This window comes from Pyxicephalus adspersus, chromosome 6 (genome assembly GCF_032062135.1).
Source record: "Pyxicephalus adspersus chromosome 6, UCB_Pads_2.0, whole genome shotgun sequence".
Taxonomy (NCBI): domain Eukaryota; kingdom Metazoa; phylum Chordata; class Amphibia; order Anura; family Pyxicephalidae; genus Pyxicephalus; species Pyxicephalus adspersus.
This window is the reverse complement of record NC_092863.1, coordinates 29258888-29274710: the sequence shown is the minus strand read 5'-3', so window position 1 is coordinate 29274710 and position 15823 is coordinate 29258888. Positions and strand designations below refer to the sequence as shown.

The window sequence follows — 15823 nt, the reverse complement described above, 5'->3', positions numbered from 1 at the left end:
AAAACTGTGGTAAAATTAGAATGCAGGGAATCTAGCTTTATGGCCTATGTCGTTAGATACCGTCCTTATTCAACTGTACTAAAACAGGCTCAGATAATGGAGTCGACTCTAGGAGCTGAGGACAACCTGAAAAACCCCTGTAGGCATTTAGCCCCCTTAGAAAGGAAATGTGAGCTGGGGTATTTGGTACCTGTAGAGAATACCAAGTCTCCTTAGGTCTCTTATGAAGATCTGTCCTAAAGGATATCCAGGTAAGACTGTCAAGGTAAGAGTGAAAGGAAAGGCTAATTAAATATCTGTGAGAAAAAGACTGTTGGACAACAAAAATAAATATATATATATATATATATATATATATATATATATATATATATATACACACACACACACATACATACACACATACTTTATTGCCCTAAATCTTTAGTGCGTTTTGTATTTTGCTCAGTCTGAACACTAGGGGACAGCAGAACGGTTGCAATGTAAGGTTTCGTATATGTGTACAAAAGACTTGTAGTCAGATATCTAAAGCACAAGAATTCTAGCTACAGGCATTAGGAATATGTGGTTCTTACAGAAATTGTATAGGGTATTTATGGGAACCAATAGAAAATGAGAAAGCAACATATCTTTAGGACATAAAACAATTTAGTTTTAAAAGTGTAACTAAACTTTCCTATACTTACAAATAACCATTCTGTCGCAGGGTGCCACAATCTTCATTGTTCACTTCCTAGATGCAGTCTTCAGTCATCTTGATTGGTTGGGCTAAGATGAAGTAATCCCATTCAGGCACATGGGAGTTCATTCAGTCCCTGCAAGTGTAGGGGAAACCAGGATTGCCATGTATCCTGGCAACTAATTCCGAGCTGTGCATGAGCAGGTTAGCATTCAACAGGTAACAACTCTTATTACAGAAGTGACATCTATCCCTTTCTGTAATATTGCTCTGCCAGATTCTATTTTTTTCTTTTAAAGTGGAACTCTTTTACAGCCTCTAACATCTACTCTGGCCCAAACATGAGAAGGCCCACTGCTAGCCCTTCACCTTGGACACAGGCTGACATCTATGTTGTTCCCATCCTCCCTCTTCTTCAGCAGACCGGACATTCATCTTTCTGCCCTGTTCCACCACGTCTCCACACTTTTCACTCACCATCCTAAACGACTTCTATTGAGCAAACAATTTATAGGGGGTCTGCCAGAAGGGTGTAGCATGCAACCCTTGTCACACAGTTTCTTAGGGCTTGTTAAGGCTCTATACCCTTTAGCAATAGCCTGTGGCTGCAGCCAAGCCACAGAAGAAAAAAGCCGGGGATGCCTCCCCAAAGCCTTTAAAAACGTATTGGTTTTGGATTTCCTTTGGGCATGTTTCCAACTAACTAGCCTTAGGGTATGCTGCAGAAAAATCATGGCACCTAACAGTAGAGGTCTTTCATAACAAGAAAGCAGTTCTTGTTTATTCTGCCATAATTGAGTGTCTGACTGGTTGCATGCCTGCTCCTTTAGTTGTAATAAAATCACTTTTTTGAAATTTATGGATCAGGCAGCACATTGTACAAAGTCATGTAGGAACTAGAGCAAATTAAATTTATTGTAAAATAGGTCATATCAAAAGATTAAATCTTCACAAACATTGTTAAAGCTTCTAATGCCATTTCTGGAACCTAGCCAATTGTGGCACTCTTTTTAACCATAACCCATATCCCAGATAAGGCTACAAGCAGTAAACTTCCAAAAGTCTAAACTTTTTTTTTTTTTAACTTCATTTCCCTAAAGTTCCCCCTATCATTCATCACTTACACAGCAGGTGTGAAAGTTGGCACAGTCTAGGAAAATCACAAATAAAAACTAGTTTACCGGGATGCAAGTTTGTTTTATTAAAGTAACAATGCACTTGTTCATAGTTTCACAGGAACAGATGATCAAGCACTAATCTTTGTGTTATTGTCAGAGTGAGACATTTATGTACAACAGCTTGCATTTGACATGTGCTTATTTTGCATCACACTTGACTTGCATAGAGCAAAAAACAAAAAAAGAAATCCATTGTAAAAAGAAAAAAGTTTTTTTTTTGAATAAACACTGCTCTATGCGATCCAAATTGAAACATCAAATTCCACTTATAAAAACGGGGAGCTAGAAATTTAACAAACCTTCAATTCACTTTTGCCATACGCTATAGTAAAACCATACATAAGATGAAACACGTAAACTTTATTAACCAGTGGTCAAGGGGGGAAGAAAAAAAAATATAAACAAAAAAAAAAAAAGGTGACCGCAGAAGGGAGACACAGAATAGAACACAATAGCAGCTCAATGTAGAAACACTCCCAGAGCTCCAGTGCTGTTAATACAGCTTGTGCACAGCTGTGGTTGTGAAGGTCATAGTCTTTGTATTCACTGAATACTACAATATATACAGATTGTCCCAAAAGATGCAAGAGCTATTTACTTCTGTTGGTCTTTTGGAAGAGGCCTTCTAAATAGCAGTATGTGTGGTTCTGTAAAGAAAAGAAAAAGTTTATTAGCATTAAAAGCTTATTCTAATGAAAAAAAAAAAAAACAGACTTTCTTCCATGAGCTTTCATAATGTGACTTACTGGAGAGGTAATGTTTGAATCAGCCACCACCCTAACACATACCTAACTTGGGAGCTAAACATATGTAAACCTTCTAGACATGCAAATGACAAAATATTCACTATACAAAAAACAACTCAAATAAGTTGCCTGCTTTAAAGATTTGTTCACTTCAGTAATGTGCAAATGAAACCTTTTTTTGCACAACTTTATTCCAAATGAGTGTTTCAAGAAACTTGGGAAATCATCCCAAAGGACTAAATGAATATCTGTATAAATAAGCAATCAAACTTGCAATGCTTGCTGCAGCAGAAAGCATTGCAAACTGGAAAAAAAAGCCTTAGTAGACATGAATTACAACCACCATTTTTGACTTAGGACAAATTATTTTCACAACCATCACTTAACCCTACCTGGTTCATGAATCATGTAATGAACCCATCCAAGGCTTTGTTGAACGCCAAGTCTCCTCCACTCTTCTTCAGACATCAGATGTGTCTTTGGTACCTGTTTTGCCAATTCTTTTGGAAGCATAACATGCCTAGTAAAAAAATAAAATAAAAATACAATTGATACAGTTTCAATATGCATTTGTTTGAAGAGAATGTAACCTTTACCATGTGCTCCAAGATAAAGTTTACATCCAAATGGTTTTAGATAGGGGGGAGAGATTACAACTTTTACTGCTATAGGGGGCTGTGCAAAAATGTTTGGACAGAAGGAAAAGAAAATTTTGACCCATCAACACAGACAAAAGTAAAAATGCATACATGTACAGTTTTTCGCTAGTCTGTTTTACCAGAGAAGAAGGGGGACTGACAAGAAGAGTTTGTTCCAACAGTCCCAAATAGTAGTAAAACCTCTTCAAAAAACAAACAAAAGCCAATGCAATTGTTTACACTAAACACATGTACTTGAGCAATGTTTTGTTCAACTGCAAAAACTTTAGATGAGGCATCTCTTCAAATATGTCCTTGAGGTTAGAGTGTTTTGTTTACAAAGCTGAAAACTAGGTGGTCCTAAGTAAAGCTACGTACACACTTCCAATTATTATCGTTGGAAAACGAACGACGAACGATCCTGCACGATATATACGAACGATCGTATAGCACCGATCCTGCACATAGAGATAACGACACGATCGTTCGTAGATATTGTACGATTGAATTGTTTCAGCATGTACAGAATGGTGGACTTTACGATCGTTCAAAATAATCGTGTGTACGTAGCCTTTGAGTTTTGCTTTAGCTAAGGGCAGTAACATTTTATAGAAAATGTAACTATTTGCATACAATTTGAAGCTTGGCAAAACCACTTTTGAGACATAGGTCAACATTGCCACCTCTTGTAATAGAGCCACTCTGTCAAGCCAACAGTGATAAAATACACAAAAGTGCAAAAGTGCATAAAATACATCTCAATAACACCTTTCACTGGCCTACAACTTTTTTCCAGAGCTGCAGCCACTGAAAGACAATTCTAAGTGTTCAGGTACATACACGCTTCCAATAATTATCATTAGAAAACGAACAATTACGACCGATCAAAGATTATGCACGATTATATTTGAACGATCGTATTGTGCACAATTCTGTACATGCTGTAACGATACGATCGTTCAAATATAATCCACCAATAGTGTACACACGCTAGATACGATCCTTTGAACAATGCAGGGAGTGAAATGTAAAGGAGAAAGTGTATTGCAAAGACATGCACGATCACTGAACGACTGTACACGATAGTTGGCCAATCAGATTCATTTCTAACGATAATCTTCGCTCGTTGGTCACCTTTTTTTGTGAAAGATTTCCGGCCGATTGGTCGTTCTTCTCCAGCCATAATTATTGGAAGTGTACGCAGCTTTAGAATGAGTGTCCCCAAGTATGCTGAGATTCAGTCTTCCAACCCATGACAATACAAAATATTAGGAAGAAGGAATGCTGACATGCATGACCTATGGTGGATTACCAATGCTAAACACATGGGATGTGTATAGGACCAATACACTAGAAACTTTTACAGGTTTCCTTTTGCATTTAAGCTTGTAGAGAGCATCAACTAAATCCTACTCTAACCAACACATTTTTCTCCCCCATAAAACAGCCAAGGGGTGTGAGGCTCAAGCTGGATTTTGTTTGGAATATTCTACTCACTTGCCATAACAGGAAGTATTGGAAATTTATTGAACAGAGACAAAAGAAAACTTGCTAACATTTAGTTTTATTTTGGTTCTTCTAGCCCATAAATACTTACATTTTTAAAGCTATATCAGGAACAGAAAAAACTGACAAATTTAAGTGCAACTAAAAGCTTCTTTATAACAGTTCAAACAAGCACAAATGCCAGTTACTATGCAAGAAACTAAGCAAGCCTGAAAAGAAAAAAACTTCCTTTGCCTCTCCCAGACCAAATCCTGTATGTGTGTCTGGCATGTTTCCTCTCTCAGGCACAGCAGCTCACAGTAGGAGGGTTCAGCAATAGAGGCAGCGCTGTGGATGGACTGGGTGCAGCCAGTGGCTGATTGATAGCTACAGGCTGGTAAATTAGGAGTGACAATGATAACCACTCCCCATACAACTTTATCATACTGTAGTGCAGGCAGGCACAGCCTACAGAAGAGTGCCAACTCTGATCCAAAAGAACCATCACAGGTAGCTCCATTAGGTGGGTCTTACCGGCTGGCTGAACAGATGTTTCCAGAAGGGCTGAAAGAAAACCAGGTGCTCATGAGCTTAAAATTACACGCCTCAGCACATAACTATGCAGTGGGAGTTCATAGTCCTACTTTACTTCTTCCTCATTCTATTCCAAGCTGAAGTTAGAACTTTTTTAACTCCTGGATTGTTTCATGGTGCCCAGGGACAAGTGGTCTGGACAGAAGGTGTAAAATTACTATCAGGGTCCAACTATGCATTAGTGTCTGCATGCCAAATTCTGCACAGCTTTACAATTTCCAATGGTAATCATACTTGTGGTTTGGGAACACAATAACAGTTGTAAATAGGCTCATGTGTCTAAATTAGGAACATTCCAAATTAGAATAGGGAGCTGTAAATGTCTTTGGAAACATTTACTATGCCTTTAAAACCATTTCTAGAGACCCATTAGGGTTGGCAGTTTCCCAATTTTATTTCAGCTCTGGAGTGACTTCAGCAAGTTGAGCTCCAGATGCAGCATCTATCTGAAAAACTTTAGCAAACCCTCACTTCAGAAACCCAATACCCCAGGCCCAGCACCACCTCCAGGTCTACTGCTAAAGCCAAACAAACTTTCAAAGCTGCTCCACCTGCCAAGGAAATACAAACATTGTATTTTAGAAACTTTGAGTAAATAAATGTTATCACAGGGGCTTTAGTAAAACTATGGGGGAACCATACAAATAAGGTTTGTCCTGGCAGAATATAATACTCTTCATCTGCTTTAGAAGCAAATGGTTTTAGTTGTGCAAAATAAACTTCTGAGCTATAGTATAAGGGAACCCTGGAGGATGGAAGCAATTCATGGGATTAAGTGAAGCTTCCTAGTCTAATCAAGTAGAACTTTGGTTAAAAGACATGATGTGATTTTCAAACCCTGCATAAGGATGACGACTGAAGTCTCAAATCCAAGAACATAAAACTGCCCACCAACCCAACAGCAGATAGGGAATATATTGCCACTATCAGTTGGATAACCAATCACAAAGAGGATTTTGCCACCACTTTCATCAACATCACAAACAATGTAGGACTAGCCCTCACTACCGATATACCAATAACTCCTATGCTGGAAAAACTGGGTAGTGGGGCCTTTTTTGGCCAATAAATCGAAAACATCCTCTGAGGCATATGGTTAGTCTTGTCGCTGTGAAAATGCCAAATGCCATGTTATTGTGTACCATTATGGATCAAGTATGATGTTTATAAACTCAAAACTATGTCCATGCTTCTCAGCATTCAGAAAAGGTCCCCAATGGGGAAGCCTTGCCTCTGATGACAAGGAAAAATATTAACATACTTGGGAACACTTACAAAGCAGAGACATAAAGGTAACTGGAGATCATAATACAATATAAAGTTGCCATGTTTGACCACACTTTGAGAGTAAATGGGCAACAATAACTATAATTTGGAAACAATGAATTGTGGCAACATACAGGCAACACGTGACCAATCCTTACACCAAGCAAAGAACAAGTGACACTGGTGCCTGTATTCAAATAAAATAACTGGAGACGGATCAGTATCCCCAACTTTTCTCACTTTTTCCAGACCTTCAGTCCAGCAGGAGGCTGTTTCCATCTCATTCTGGCCACGTCAATAATTGACAGATGGGTGAGAAGAATAAAAAAAGGAGAGTTCAACTGGCCCCCCCCAAGGCTACCCACCACAGCCAGGCTTTCTTATTAGACCATCACGTGATTGACACAGTGAGAGGACATCTGTATATAAAAACTATATATATATATATATACATATACACATACATACACACACACACACACACACACACACATATATACATACATATACACTGCAGTTTAGCAGTCTACAATGTGGTGACTACATTAGTCCCTCCCAGTGATTCCTGCTGAAGGATGACAACTCTCATGTCCCACACAGTATCCATGGAGAGGGGTTGTCATCACAAGTCAGAAAGTTTCTCTATACCAGCTATCCCCAAACTTTTCTACCTCAAAGAACACTAAATTCATAATTTTAAATCCCACAGATCAATATTATGAATTTTTTGAGAAGTGAGGAAATGACAGGGCCACAGACCACTACAAAATATATATATCAGCACTGATATGTAAAAATTGTGGTTTCAAACCAACACTTTATGGGAATAAGGAACAATTTGAATTCCATAGGAAATCATTGAGGGAGGGAATATAGGATACTATGATATAAATCAATGACCCGTTACGGGGGTGACTTCACTGGCAACATGCTTGTCAGTGCTGTGACACTTCACACAATAAAATGACAGCCCTGAAACTCGGACCTAAGTCAATATACAAGTCAGCTCCAATATTGTTATTCCGAGCTTCATTTATTACGTTCCACAATTTGGACTGGAATGGTTCAGGGACACGTCTACTCCACCCGCGTCTGTTATATGGCATGAGGAGAGATAACGAGGGAATGAAGAGCCCGCCATAACCTTCCTTACCTGTACTCGTACTTCTCATCTGAGTATTTGTCAGAGTAATAAATGTTCTTGAAGGACATTGTCACAGCAGAGACAGCGGAGCCGAGCACCACCTCGTCCCAAGCAACGCGGAATGGCGACCTCTCAAATATTTGCGCAACCGCTGCTGAAAGTCCGCGATTTGAATTGTGCTACACGCACTTCTAATTGGTCGAAAGTATGTTCTTTCTTGTCCAACCAGGAGTAGCCTAATGACTCATCCTCGGCCAGAGAACTAGCAGCTGACCAATCACAACTCTGTTGCTAAGCCTTCCCCGAAGACGAGCATAACCATAGGCTAAACGTAAGGAGGAGTTACTGAGGAAGTTTCTGGGTGACGTCACTGGAGACTATTTTGTTCTGTGGCGTTTGTTCTGTAGGAAGTTAGTGTGTTAGATGTGTTCGGGAGAAAAGCACGCCTTGTAATGCTGTGTGTGCGCCGCTTACTGGATGGGATGGTGCGGTGGTTAGAAGGCTGATAACATTCTGTAATGTTCCTTTGCGTGCCAGTATGTAGCTCTTCCGCTAGCTGTAACGTACATTGGAATGTGCGAGAATCAGGAGTTCGGGGGTTATGAAAAAGCGGGAATACAGCGAGCAGCTGCTGAGGTAGCAGAAAAGGCGGGGAAAGGTTTATCTGGGAAGGTGCTGCAGTATAGTTGGATTGTGTCTCTGGCAGTGTGCTGCAAACGCTTCACTAAACAATAGCAGATGACAACAGGAGAGTCAATTTTAAATTTGTTCTGGATATTCCCTTTAAAATGGGTGAAACACCTGTTTGTAGTCTCCAAAGAAATCTTTAAAGCAAAACCCATTAAAAAATGACTTATCTTTTATTTCCGCAGAGCTCTCAATCCCTCCTCAGCCGTCTTTGATTCGGTCCCACACTGTCCTGGATTTCATGGCCTATCTTCCGTCATCGCCTGATCTCGCTGCGCATGAATGAGATCGAGAACTTTCTGTTTTACTTTATAAGAAAAGCATGTGCAGAAGGAGCAGTACACTGCAGGTTCCCCATCAGGGTTAGCCTTAGTCTGTCACAGGAGCCACTATCGTCTTCCATTCCTTTTCTGGGTTTTTGGAACTTTGGCTATCATGATAGACCAGGCCAGATGGTGTGATGCCTAAGCATGCCCCATGGGGTTCATTCAGTCCCAGCAACCAGGGGGATGCTGGGATACCTTTCATATCCCGGCACTGTACTATGAAAAGAAAATTGTGAACAGATAGATAAGTATGTCTTATTTCCGATGGGACATCATCTTGCAAGTGAAAAGAGTAGACTGTTTACCTGTGACATGGCTAAATGTGCTTGCACATTGGACTGCAATTTATTTTCTCTCAGAACTAGATTTAGGTGGTTAATCAGAAAAGAGAAAATTTAAATGCACCATTGTTTTATACAAAGCGCAACAGGATGAACAAATGGGTTCTGCTTTATGTACTTGTAATTTTTTTTTTCTTTTTGTGGATCAGAAACACACACACAACTCAATTAGACCCTGTCAGTTTTCTAAATGTTTATATCCAGCAGGCTTCAGAAAAACTCTTGAACAGTCATTAATTTTGGGAGTGTCAGATACCTGTGTCTCCTGCATGCTGGCTTTGACCTCCTGTTTCAACTGCAGGGCTCAGCAGGGAGACAAGAGGACAGAGGACCAACGTAAAACAGAGGGCACAAGCTTACATGCTTCCTATGAGAAATGTTGGTGCTTAGAAAAGCAAACTTGAGCATAGTTATAAGACCAGTTTTTGTAACCGTTTAAAAATGAAGCCTTTGAGACTCAAGAGATTTTCAAGGTCCCAGAGATTTTCAAGGTCCCAGAGAGTAGGAGGTGCTAATGGGTAATAATGTCAATAAGAGACCAAGGCCCTTTAGAACAGAATTGTTAAAGCTGATATCGGACCAATATTGGTGCTAAGCTAAAATCACAGATCCATCTCTGACAGAAGAAAGCTCCCAACCATGCAAGTCCATAAAATGGTAAAAGGTGTTACCTGAAGTTTAGATTTAATTTCTTGATCACCTTGTTCACAGGGTGATAATTTGGCAGTCATTTATATAAAGAACAAACATCATTGTCACCCTGTCTAAGTAAGTGGAAAATCAACATATGGACAGGTAATTAAACTTTGTACCCAGAAAAAGAAAAACTTTTGTACCTGGTTGAATACCGTGTAATAATTTTGTGGATTTACAGCGGATAGAGACCATCCGATATGCACTAGAATGTTAATAAATGGTAAGTTCCTTTGGGCAGGGCCTCTCCTACTCCAATGTCATTGTTTGTATCTTTCTGTCATTTGCAAACCTTATTTAATGTACAGCGCTCTGTAATATGTTGATCCTTTAAAAATACATGTTAATAATATTAACAGTAATAATAAATTTAATTTATAAACACATGCAAAAGAAGCAAGTCTGACATTGCTCACCTTTTATTTTGAGAATGCTGCCTGTTTGATACTCAGTGATACCTTGACGCATGATACCAAATACTTTGTTACTTATCCAGAACATGCATGCAGATAAGATCTTTTCACTTCACTATGGCTTATTGCAGGTCAATAACTTGAACTACTAATTTTCAGAAAGAGGAAAGCAGAGAAAAAAATAGCATCTTAATAAAGGGTTATATACAACCACCTAAAGGAGGAGGTGACACTGATGCAAATGACTGTAGGTCAGCCTAAGAGTATATAATCCTTCTCACTTCAGCCATGCTCCTGTTTTTTAGCTAGTGACTACTCTGTCAAGCTGCTGCTGGCAGATGTATACCAGACCTTTTTAGTTCTGGACAATCCTTCAAGTTAGTTCAGACTTTTCCATAATAATTGAAGAATAATTTACAACAATCGTGCATTTTGTCTTTGCTGGGCACCCCTGGAAGTATTTTTGTTCTGGGTCAATGGCAAACATTAGATCCCTTGGAGCTCCTGCTGGCTAAGAAGGGTCTGGGGCCTTTGTATAGTGGTTTACTTTGCACCTTCTTATGTCTACCCTTTTTCTGGGTTTCTTTTATCAAAATTTGCCTGCTGGGCTAGCCGTCCGTGCAGATATGCTTTACAGGGACAGAAACATAACAAGTTCTGCAAGCATTGACTCTGTCCTTTGTAGCTATCTTTAGCATGAATTTTACCTTTGGAAGCATGGTTGACTCAGGAGGCAGTCCTTTCCAGTACAGCCATATTCCTCCTCTATGGGCTGATAGTAATGTACAAGTGAGCTTCTATACTTTTGGTCTGCATATAGGTTTCCTCTCCTTGCACAGGCCAGGACCCTTCATATGACAGTGTGTGCGTGTTAGTTTAATGTATTAGTTTGCTGTCTGCTTTTACTAGCATCTTGTGCCTCTATCAGAGAGAAGAGCGTCCCAGGGTCCCTTACTGCCACTTACACGGTGTGAAACATTATCTTAGCCTGTGCTTGAGCCTGGTTGTGTCCTAGGTACACAAAATCTTTGTCAAGGAATGAAATCCTGGTTAATTTTCTTATTCTGTTAGGTAGTCACAATAGATGTCAGTTTGATGACTGGGGCAGGCTTGTGTGCACTCTTGTGCAAGTTTGGTGGTTACTGGAGAGAAGTAGTATTTAGGGAGTTTCATCTCTCCCTCTTGCATTGGAAACCTATGCTATGTTACTGACTTGCATTTTTTTACAGATCTGAAATGCAGTATTTTGAAGTTGCTTTGGATGAATCAAGGTTAACTTGTGTAAATTGTTGGTTTTGCCATGCATCACATTGTGCTGTACTTTCATAAACACAGCAAGTTCTTTTCTGCTAGATTGCTTTATTCAGTGGGAATTAAATTTTAATGTATGACAAAGGCATCATGAATAGGGATAAACGCCATAAAATTAAACACACGCATTATCATTACCATTGTTGCATTATGGTACCATGTACAGTGCGCAGCGATCTACGTTACTTGTTTATTGGTTCAGCTATGCAGCTTTATTTTTCAGTTCTCCACTTTCTGTCAGCTGAAATGGAAGCAACAGAGGGGGAAAGCAGACATTGCAGCGCTGGTGGGATTCCTTCTGGCAGGTAAGTGCCATAATGTGCACATATATAGTGGTCCCTTTATGAAAAACTGATTGGGAATGACCACTGTGCACTCTAATGGAACTGTGTGTACAGCGCTCATTTATTCATCTGTTGATGAAGATTATCACAGAAGATAATTTCCAGAGAAAATCCTCAGACATTAGGCAAGACTAAACTATTTGATCATCCTGGCTGTTTATTCTGGCTGAAGTTCATAAACCACAAGACTGGCTATACAGGATTGAAATTTGCCAATAGGTTAGTTTGTAAAATGTATACCATTCTGCATTAGGAGGGAATTGCAAAAATCTGTCATAAGGGTATTATGACGTAGATTTAAAAAAAAAAACTTTTAAATGTAGCCTTTTCAAATAGAAACACAAGGCTGTGAACCCTGACTTTTCATTCTACAAATGCAAGTTCCTGGTTGTCATTCAAACGCTCATGCTTCAATTCTTTAAATCACTGTCTCTAAACAAGTATGTTTATACAGTTCCTGATCTGTATACCTGTTCCAGGTGAGTGTTTCAGGAACAACACAAGCCACTGGTGTAGCATAATTAACCAAGCAACTAGTATTTTTAGGAGATCAGCAATGACAGCACTCATTTCTCTCATGAAAGGTTTACTTTCCATAACCTGTGCACAATGTTGCCCAAACAACAATATAAGGTTTTAGAGAATGATATTTTGGGACGTGATTTTCAAAGCCGACGTTAAGGAGTTGTTTTCAGAGAATTCAAGCACAGTATGTGGCAGTGTGCTAACAAATGTTTACATAATGGGGGATTAGTGTTAGGACTATAAGGAATGTAAGTATGATGAGGCCCTAGGCTACAACTTCATTCTTTGTCAAAAAGGAGAACATATATTTCCCAGAAATGATAGCTAGTCGGTAGGGTCTTTATTAATTTAGAAAAAAATTTATGATGCAGTTAGGGAATTTTGCCTGCATCATAATATCCCCATGTTGTAGGATTTAATGCTGTGGGCGATAGACGTCTTTGTTGCTTTTTAGAATTATTTTATTTTGCTTTTTTTCATCCCACCTCCAAAGTTTACACAGGGTAGTAAGTATTTCAGTCCTGTTCCGAAGTTCTAGGTTAGCAAGGTGGGTTTTGGTACAGTGAAATTAATAACAGAACACAAAAGATTTTGGTTTCTTTTCTCACAATAAATGCGGTTGCCAAGCCTAGTTGTATAAATTTGGAAGAAGAAAGTAGATTAAATTTTAACTAGTGTTTTTTTTATCATATCATTGCTTCTTCGATTAAATTTTTCTACTGTGGTTGATATCATTGGCAGAAATATTGAAGACACGTAATGCCTAGGACAGATTTGGTGGCAACTGAAATCCAGCAAGATGGCTCAGATGTAGTTTTAATTAGTACCTTGAAATGTGAAATACTACAAGTATTCAAGTATTACTCTTACATTAATAAAATAAAGTAGTAATTCTGCTAGTTAAAAAAAAGTAAAAAATGGCAGAGCATCTTTTTTTCTTTTTCTTTTTCTTTCCACCAATAACATCTGAAAATCAGGTAATTCCAGTGATTATCTAGCAGTGGATAATTACCTCCCCAGAGGTTTTGGGCGGTACACTCATTTTTGTTTCTTTAAAGAGCCCCGGGGGTGTGTTTGTTCTGTGATAATTATGTTCACTGTTACAGGCTTCATGCATAATTGTAAAATTAGTATCTGATCTCTTTCCTCAATTCACTTACACTAAATTCTTTAATGAAAGCCAGAAGAATAATCTTTCCTCAGTAAATTTTAGCTATTGAGAATTTAGGTTTATTAAAATAAAAAGTCAGGCTGTTATTTTTTTTTAAAGTTATTTTATATGAATATTGCAGCTCATAATGGTCTATATTTATACTGTCTATAAAGTACACATTTCGATTCCAAATGACTATTTACATTGTCAAGAATGGGGAAGGATTAGAACCTCTTTTAATTGTAACTGTTCACATCACCATTATAAATGTTTTCTTGTTTTACACTCTTAAAGCAGCACATCTTGAGGTATATCTTCGCCAACCTATGGTAAGCAATGTCGTGGTACGTTTGGTGACGAACCAAAGAGCGGATCAATGTTATCTTTTTTCGATGGAAGTAGAATGGCCCTTCAGCCCTTCTGGGACATGCACCAGCGGCGACCAGAATATGCCATTGACTGTCAGGAAGTAATATTGGCCACATACATGGAAGTTCGACTCCAAGACTCCTCAGTATTGTGCAAATCTGGTAGCTGGTAGGAGAAAGAAGGACACAGTTTTTCTTTTTGATTGGCTGGGAATGAGGGTGGAGTGTAAACAGGAAAATAATCCCCTTTGCTCTATTTGTATTGTCAAAGGATTATATTAATAAATAGTTCCCTAGTTATATCAGGAATACCATGTAATCAGAAAGAAAAGACATTCTGCATTACATTGTACATTATTAAACGTTCGTTATTTAAAGACGCTGTTGAAGGTTTTATCCTCTTTTGAAGGCCAGCTTTCTTGTGCCTTCCCTGGCTGCAGCATTTTAGAGTTCATTTTCCCCTCCCCCTTAGGTTGTTCCTTCAGGAATCGGTGGAGCCCAAGGCTTTATATGTAGTGTCAGTCTTCTGACAAAATAAAGAGATTAGGGAGGAAGACTTTCTGTTTCATTTTCATTGACCCTGTATTTAAGGCAGATCAGCCATGAAAAAATTATTGGTTGGGTCAAAATGCAAAAAGTGTACAAAAAAGGCTAAAGTTTGTCCTCTTTCTTAAGCAATATCAGAGTTGATTCACAACTCAATTCAGTGAAAAAAAGAGGGAAGTGGTATGTGTCTAGAAAGGTTAACAATCTGTATTCCTTTGATGATAAAGATAATAAATCTTGGAACAAAGTGCTTGAAAAACGATGCTTCTGTCTGCCACTAAGTAAATCTACAACAGTTCCATTAAAAGATGACTCTTGTTTTAGAGAACCTATAAGTTTAGCTGAGTGCTGCATGAAGAGGGCCTTTGTGTTTCTGTCCTTTCAACCTAATGTAGAAGCACCCTGTTTGGCCAGATCTTTGAGCATGATTAAAAGTTAGTAAATAGAGTAGCTAATAGAGTAGCGGTTGGCATAAATGTTTCCAGTTGTTTATTTAGAAATGTTTTTAAATGTAATTCTTCTATTGAGACCCTTAAAATCTTGGCCATGACATCATTCTGACGGCTGGTAAGACATTTTGGGCTTAGGAGGTTCTCTGGAAAAAAAAAAAAAAAAAGGGAAATTCCTGATTTTTAGCGAGGTTTCCAGAAGAGGATTATGTAGGGCGAGTACTACTGCCACAGGTTTAATTCCTTTTGTATGCTTTTACCAAAAGCTCCTTGGTGGGGTGCTATTAGTTTTAGTGGATTACAGAATAAAGCTAAAATAACAGCCATTCTGTTTTTGCATTACTCTAGCTTTTCAGCCTCTAAATTTTTTGAACATTTTGTTACAAATTATATCAAAGATTAACACGATAATAGCGATAAAGAAAAACTGACACAAGATTTTTTTTATTGCTGTTCACTGTGCCCAATCTTTGAGGAGGACACGGCCATACTTTTCAAAATGAAAAGGAAGAAATTATCCAAATTCTTTTTAGTGAAGGTAAATTTGTGGCAAAAACATATTTAAAGAAAGCATATTTGCTTATCTTGTTACATCAGGCAGGTGAGAACATTTCAGTGTCTTCTGAGTAAGGTTTTATAATTGCTGCCTGCAATCTCAGTTACAATTACCCTAAGCTCAGTAGCAGTGATTGTTACAATAAGAACTGATAAGAAGTGGTGGCCACTGGGTTTATTATTATTATTAATAAACAGGATTTATATAGCGCGCACAAAATTATAACGCAGCGCTGTACATTAAATAGGGATTGCAAATGACAGACTATTACAGACAGTGATACAGGAGGAGAGGACCCTTCCCCGAAGAGCTTACAATCTAGTAGGTGGGGGAATTTCACACACAATAGGATGGGAGATATGTAGTGGTGGTTTCAATTGA

General features: G+C 38.6%; 2 protein-coding genes across 10 annotated transcripts in view; one reads left to right on the top strand and one right to left on the bottom strand.

Moving 5' to 3' along the window:
• Positions 1 to 1855: 1855 nt before the first annotated feature.
• On the bottom strand, positions 1856 to 8065 carry CKS2 (CDC28 protein kinase regulatory subunit 2). The gene is made up of 3 exons (XM_072415038.1): positions 7740 to 8065; positions 2996 to 3123; positions 1856 to 2504 (listed from the first exon to the last, which is right to left on the bottom strand). Exons 1-3 carry the CDS (start codon positions 7796 to 7798, stop codon positions 2452 to 2454), a joined length of 240 nt encoding a protein of 79 aa, XP_072271139.1. The 5' UTR covers positions 7799 to 8065; the 3' UTR covers positions 1856 to 2451.
• Positions 8066 to 8131: 66 nt separating this feature from the next.
• Positions 8132 to 15823, top strand: part of SHC3 (SHC adaptor protein 3) — an 88255-nt gene continuing 80563 nt past the window's right edge. The window contains exons 1-5 of one of the 9 annotated variants that reach the window (XM_072415028.1): positions 8132 to 8266; positions 8603 to 10000; positions 11725 to 11806; positions 13112 to 13219; positions 13818 to 14053. The gene's annotated coding sequence lies outside the window, so the exon portion shown is untranslated. Of the gene's footprint in view, positions 10001 to 11624; positions 13220 to 13817; positions 14054 to 15823 lie in introns of those variants that run through there. The other 8 variants (XM_072415030.1, XM_072415033.1, XM_072415032.1 and 5 more) reach the window with 8 other exon arrangements.